General features: G+C 48.7%; 1 protein-coding gene across 1 annotated transcript; it reads right to left on the bottom strand.

The window, feature by feature from the left end:
• Positions 1 to 4,395: 4,395 nt before the first annotated feature.
• On the bottom strand, positions 4,396 to 6,977 carry LOC125344378 (5-hydroxytryptamine receptor 5B-like; the record flags this gene model as incomplete). The annotated part of the gene is made up of 3 exons (XM_048337007.1): positions 6,935 to 6,977; positions 5,085 to 6,007; positions 4,396 to 4,407 (listed from the first exon to the last, which is right to left on the bottom strand). Coding segments are annotated over exons 1-3 (978 nt in total), but the record flags the coding sequence as incomplete, so codon positions are not given.
• Positions 6,978 to 7,277: the final 300 nt, after the last annotated feature.

The following is a 7,277-nucleotide window of genomic DNA, read 5'->3' on the forward strand; positions in this document are numbered from 1 at the left end:
AGAGATGTTGACATTATGTCTGTGCTCTGCTGCATTTAGCCCTCCTGGAAAGGCGCCGTTGCTGTGGGTAGTTTTTAGATCCTGTTTCCTGGCACCCACCTTGATGGGTTATGCTGTCTGATTTCTCTGCAGGTACGATGTCCAGGTTCAGAGGGGCAGGTCTCAGAAGACAAATGCCCGGTGGCAGCACGAAGTACTGAAAAGCACTTACTGCCTTTGGATTTGGCACCGACAAGTTTCTCCACCTGATACCTGTGTGTCATGTCCACTCCAGGAGAAGACAGTTACCAAGTGATTCATCTCCACACCCCTCTCTTTCCCCATCAACTTTGGAAGCCACCTGTGCTAGATACCATAGTTAAAAATTAAATCCATGCTTTACTGTTTACAGGAGATTTATGTGGGAAAGCTACCAGACCCACACTGAACTCAGTATGAGAGTGAAATCAACTTCTTCTAGATGAGGGTCGTACATTACTGCTGCTCAAGCTTATTTCTCCTAACATAGGCTGTGGGAGACCACTGTGCTGGACCATGATCATGACCATTTAGTCCAAGGTGAACATAAAACATCAAGCACAGTGCCTGGAAGACAAAATTTGCTCCATTCACATTTTTTTATCCTTCATACTTTCAAATTTTGCATTTTTCCAAAGGTCAAACCCCAGTCCAAGAACTATAGCAGATACCTTTCTAATACTGTTTTCAAGCTGGGACCTAACCATCGCATTCTTGAGGAAAAAAAGATGAAGAAGTACACAGCGTCATCAAGAGGCTTCTGCCACCCTCACAAAGAAATGCAGATGCTTCACAGCATCTAATCCAATTCAGCATCACTGCCTCTAGGGTGCAGGTGGGGGAAAGTACAGGGATACATTTCCTGGCACATCATTTTAAACATCTGTCTTTGATTTCACATAGCCATAGGACTTGCAAATGCTGACAGAAACATTACACAGGATTTTAAGTGAGGCCTTGATGCCACCCCTCAAAATGAGATGCTCTATTTCATTTACAGTCTCAGCTTCCCATGGTTCTTAGACATTGCAAACCAATTCTGTGTATTACAGAAGTTGAGGCCACCAGGCATTAGTGGCTTACAGCTGTAATCCTAGTTATTCAAGAGGCTGAGCTCTGGAGGATAGAGGTCTGAAAACAGCCCAGGCAGAAAAGTCCTCCAAAATCCACCTCTAACTAGCAAAAATGCCAAGTTGGATGTGCAGATGATGTGGTAGAGCACCGCCAGTGAGCAAGCAGCTAAGTGAGTTGGAAGCCCTGAGTTCAAACCCCAGGATAGGTAAAAACTTAAGGACCAGAGTGAGAAGAGCTTGCCCCGGGTACCATGCCAGGAGTGGCTAAATGCACTCTTTGCCCTGGCCCCTAAAGCCCTTCCTTCCAATCATGAATCACTCATGACTGCCATCCTTCCACCCATTCATCTCTTCTTTACATCACCATCGACATTCTGTTCCTGGATTGAATCTTCCCTAAATGACCAGGAAAATCAGCTTGGCACACCTTTCCTGTATCCACTTCCCTCTGATTTCTATGGGTGCCTGCTGGTTTGATGTAGTTATTAAATGTCAGCCTTACCTTGGTAACCAGATGGAAAAGCTATAATCACCCCAGGCATTTCTGAGGGACCTTTTAAAGAACATCATTAATTTTAAATAAAGCTCTCCTTACCATCACATTCTAATTATAGTTCTGACATTCCTATTTTATGTTAAAAATTCCTCTACCTTTTAATTTAAAAAAAGAGCCTGCTTTTTAAAGTGCATGTGCTTGTGTGGTAGCCAAAGTATCTGGGTTAATTTTCTGAAATAAAAACTAACAGCAACTAGACTTTTCCCTGTCTCTTCCACTCTTCTGCACTCCTTGCCCAGTCCATATATTGTTATATTAAAATAGATGTATGGGAGTTTGGAATGTGGCCTAATGGGTTTGATTCCTCAGCACCACATATATAGAAAAAGCCAGAAGTGGCACTGTGGCACAAATGGTAGGGTGCTAGCCTTGGGCAAAAAGAAGCCAAGGACAGTGCTCAGGCCCTGAGTCCAAGCCCCAGGACTGGCAAATAAAATAAAATAGGGTGTACGAAATAAACCCTTTTGTACTCCAGACTGGGAGGTTACTGCCTGGAATACCTGAGCAAAGTTTGGATCTCCAGGGTAAGGTGGTAGCTGAGCATATCTTAGATACTGGCCAAAAGATAAAAAGCTGCACATAGAACATCAGAGATCTTACAAATGCAGCTCCTCAATTCATTACACATCCAATGGAATCTTACATTCCCTGTATACTGCCAGTCAATACCCTGTTCATTTTTCTCTAGCCTGTGTATTCACTTAGCATGTCTTACATTCCTAACCACCTGGAATCTTCACCAAAGGCTGTATGAAGTAGGAATACAGTTGTTTAAATAAGAAATAAAGCACAGATAAAGTAAGCAACAGATGTCCCAAGCTGGGATTGCAATCCATTCTTTTGCTTCCTCCCAAAACAACTAGAGGATATCCTTACCATTGAGATAACCAAGGGAAAGTGGCACATGGATAGGGGAGAGGGGTTGATCTCAGGGCTGAACTCAGCTGTAATCCTAGTTATTCAAGAGGCTGAGCTCTGGAGGATAGAGGTCTGAAAACAGCCCAGGCAGAAAAGTCCTCCAAAATCCACCTCTAACTAGCAAAAATGCCAAGCTGGATGTGCAGATGATGTGGTAGAGCACCACCAGTGAGCAAGCAGCTAATTGAGTTGGAAGCCCTGAGTTCAATCCCCAGGATAGGTAAAAAGTTAAGGCCCAGAGTGAGAAGAGCTTGCCCCAGGTACCATGCCAGGAGTGGCTAAATGCCCTCTTTGCCCTGGCCCCTAAAGCCCTTCCTTCCAATCATGAATCACTCATGACTGCCATCCTTCCACCCATTCATCTCTTCTTTACATCACCTTCCTCATTCAGTTCCTGGATTGAATCTTCCCTAAATGACCAGGAAAATCAGCTTGGCACACCTTTCCTGTATCCACTTCCCTCTGATTTCTATGGGTGCATGCTGGTTTGATATAGTTATTTTTCTTTTTTTTGTTTTTTGCCCAGTCCTGGGCCTTGGACTCAGGGGCCTGAGCACTGTCCCTGGCTTCTTCCTGCTCAAGGCTAGCACTCTGCCACTTGAGCCACAGCACCGCTTCTGGCCGTTTTCTGTATATGTGGTGCTGGGGAATCGAACCCAGGGCCTCGTGTATCCGAGGCAGGCACTCTTGCCACTAGGCTATATCCCCAGCCCCTGATATAGTAATTAAATGTCAGCCTTACCTTGGTAACCAGATGGAAAAGCTATAATCACCCCAGGCATTTCTGAGGGACCTTTTAAAGAACATCATTAATTTTAAATAAAGCTCTCCTTACCATCACTTTCTAATTATAGTTCTGACATTCTTATTTTATGTTAAAAAATCCTGTACCTTTTAATTTAAAAAAAGAGCCTGCTTTTTAAATTGCATGTGCTTGTGTGGTAGCCAAAGTATCTGGGTTAATTTTCTGAAATAAAAACTAACAGCAACTAGACTTTTCCCTGTCTCTTCCACTCTTCTGCACTCCTTGCCCAGTCCATGTATTGTTATTTTAAAAATAGATGTATCGGAGTTTGGAATGTGGCCTAATGGGTTCGATTTCTCAGCACCACATATATAGAAAAAGCCAGAAGTGGCACTGTGGCTCAAATAGTAGGGTGCTAGCCTTGGGCAAAAAGAAGCCAAGGACAGTGCTCAGGCCCTGAGTCCAAGCCCCAGGACTGGCAAATAAAATAAAATAGGGTGTACGAAATAAACCCTTTTGTACTCCAGACTGGGAGGTTACTGCCTGGAATACCTGAGCAAAGTTTGGATCTCCAGGGTAAGGTGGTAGCTGAGCATATCTTAGATACTGGCCAAAAGATAAAAAGCTGCACATAGAACATCAGAGATCATACAAATGCAGCTCCTCAATTCATTACACATCCAATGAAATCTTACATCCCCTGTATACTGCCAGTCAATACCCTGTTCATTTTTCTCTAGCCAGAGTATTCATTTAGCATGTCTTACATTCCTAACCTCCTGGAATCTTCACCAAGGGCTGTATGAAGTAGGAATACAGTTGTTTAAATAAGAAATAAAGCACAGATAAAGTAAGCAACAGATGTCCCAAGCTGGGATTGCAATCCATTCTTTTGCTTCCTCCCAAAACAACTAGAGGATATCCTTACCATTGAGATAACCAAGGGAAAATGGCACATGGATAGGAGAAAGGGGTTGAACTCAGGGCCTGGGCACTGTCGTGAGCCTTGTGCTTGAGACCAGCACTCTACCGCTTGAACCACAGCTCCATTCTGACTTTTTTATAGCTAACTGGACATAAGAGTCTTGTGGACTTTCCTGCTGGGCTGGCTTTCTGGCTGGCTTTGAACGATGGTCCTCAGATCTCAGCCTCTCGAGTAGTAGGATTACAGGAGTAAGCAGCCCGCACCCAGTGACACTTGGTTTTGTTTTTTTTTTATCTTCACTTTTCACGTTGACCAGGGAAGAGGCAGGTAGTTGATTGCTGAGTCGTCACTAGACTGCAGGGGATGGAATAGGGTCCGAGGGAAACAAACTAGTACAGGTGAGAGGAATTTCCTCCTCTACACCAAGTCTAATTCTAGCCAATCACAGTCCTGCAAGTCAAGACATACCCAAGAAGCTAGTGCTTCTGAGCCTGATTTGAACACAACTTCGACAGGCAAGGAAGGCACAGAGAATGCAGCGATCCCACCCCTGTGAAGGGAGGCTGCACCTGCAAACAACACCGACTGGGGTTCAGTACTCACGTGAGAGTGGTGAAACCTAGTCCATGGCGCACGCCGCGGAGATGGCGACCTTCGTGGGGGCACACCAGACACGCAATTGACATGCGGCTCCAGGAGTTCCTCGCAATAGTAGATGGCAAATTCTTCTGGTGCTCCAGCTGCATTGGCCACTGCTCCTAGCCCACGCGCAAGGGTCTGCCCCCTCTCCCTTTCCCCAAACCTCCCCGTTCCCCAGCGCCCCAGATCCCCCCAGGAACACATCTGAACCCTCTCCTGCACGGTGGCAGGCAATGGCAGCACAGCCCTTCGGCGGCGGCGACCGAAACGAAATTTGGCCGCCTTGGAGGTCTTCCAGTAGACGAACAACACGATGCCAAGCGGCAGGTAAAGGGCGCCACCGCTGGAGAAGACGGCGTCTGAGGGTTCCTGGCTCACCTGGCACCGCTGTCGCCCCGCGTTGTACACTTCGCCCCAGCCGAAGAGCAGTGGGGCGAGGGCGATGAGCGCCACCAGGGCCCAGGTGAGCGAGATCATGAGCGCCCAGGCGCAGCAGCTGGCGCGCAGGGAGTACTGCAGGTGGGGCTTGATGGTCCAGTACCGGTCCAGGGCGATGGCCGCCACGTTCCAGATGCTGGCGGTGCAGCACAGCAGGTCGAGATAGATCCACATGTGACACAGGCTTCGGCCCAGACGCCACCACCTCCCTGCCGACAGCTCGCTCACCAGACTCAGTGGCATCACCATGGCTGCCACTAGCACGTCCGAGATGGCCGTCGAGCCCAGGAGGTTGTGCGATACGCGATGGAAGGTGCAGACACGCAGGATGGTGACCAGTACCAGAAGATTCCACAAGAAAGTGGCAACGATCAGCAGTGCCAGCCGCGTTACCACCAGCACGGTGAAGACAGAGAATGGGGGCTCCCAGCCAGGGAGGACGGCGTCACCCACACTGGACCCCATGACCCCGCCGGGCCCCGTGCTACCATTGTAGGTCTCAGGTCCCAGGGGAACTGCGGTGGCCACCAAAAGGTTCGGGGCTTCCAGGGCGCATGGGCTCGGGCCCTGCACCCTGCAGGTGAGCAAGTAGGAGGGGACACTGTGCTTGTGGAAGATTGGCAAGTGGCATAGGGCGCCCTGCCCAGGTTCCTCCGCTGAGCTGCAGTCTCCCTTGGGCGCCCCCCTCAGGAAACCTGTTATACAATGGAGGAAAGAAAAAAAGAAGACAAGGAAAAGTGGGGCCTTTCCCGTGCTGCCCCGCCGGGCACGCAGGTCCCCTGGCAACCTGCAGTCCAAGGGCAGGGAAGTGGACCGGGCCCAAGTAGCCGGGCCCACACGAGGGCGGGGCTTGCTGCGTCGCGCCACCCCCGCCTGCCGCAGACGGACCTGGGGGGGGGGGGGCTGGAGAGCACTCCTCTGAGTGTGCCTGGGGCGACCGGGCCTGTGGTGCAGTCAGACGAGGAGGGAATTGAACTGCTTAGGAAATCCAGGAGGAATTTCATTCCAGCCTCCCTCCTGGCAGGTCCAGAAGACAGCGGGCCCCACCTCGCCCAGGAAAAACTCGGTGCTGGTGGTTTCCAGACATCTCGCTTGTCCCTCTAGCCCAAGTAGCAGACCCAGGTGTTGGAGTATGTAAATGGCAACGTCCTCCACCTGGCTCTGTCCCGCTCATGCTCAGCAATTCGGCCCCACATGCACCACGGGGCTTCCCGACTCCCTGGAAAAACTAAAATTAAAATGTAGCTACTGTGTGTGCTGGCAGAGAGCTTGAAAAGGAGGTGATGTCCAGCTTCTGAGCCAGCTCTAGTCTCACCCCAACACACCCAAATTTCCGCCATCCCACCACACCCCCACCCTCAACCTCACTGAAGACTTAAGTCCTCCAAGTTCAGGTGGGAGACTTGGGGGTGTGGGTGTGATTTCTCCCTGAAGAGGATATGAACTCAGGGCCTCCAGCATGCTAGAATCTGAGGATGAAGCACTCTACCACTGAGCTACACTCCCAGCCCAGGAGTGGTAGATTTATTTGCTTTTCAAGAACTGCTTTTGTTTTTATTTTTAAAGTATCATTAAGTAGTTGTACATAGGAGGTTCAATTCAATGTATCAGTGCTTGAGTACACGCATTCTGATCAGAGTCGCCTTTTCCATCATTCTCCTTCATGTCTCTCAATCCCACCCATCTCCTTGAGATACCCAGTTCCACTTTCACATGTGCACATTGAATATTATGACTGCGTTGGCCCACTAGTTATTTTATAGACCCTTCAGCAAAGGGAGAAAAAACTTAGGTGACAGTATCCTCCCTCTCTACCAACTCCCTCTACCAAAAAAAAGTTTCAGACTTTTTTTTTATACCAGTCCTGGGTCTTGAACTCAGGGCCTGGGTGCTGTCCCAGAACTTTTTACTTTTTTGCTCATAGCTAGCACTTTGCTACTTGAATCACAGCTCTATTTCTGGCTG

Source organism: Perognathus longimembris, chromosome 2 (genome assembly GCF_023159225.1).
Source record: "Perognathus longimembris pacificus isolate PPM17 chromosome 2, ASM2315922v1, whole genome shotgun sequence".
Lineage (NCBI taxonomy): Eukaryota > Metazoa > Chordata > Mammalia > Rodentia > Heteromyidae > Perognathus > Perognathus longimembris.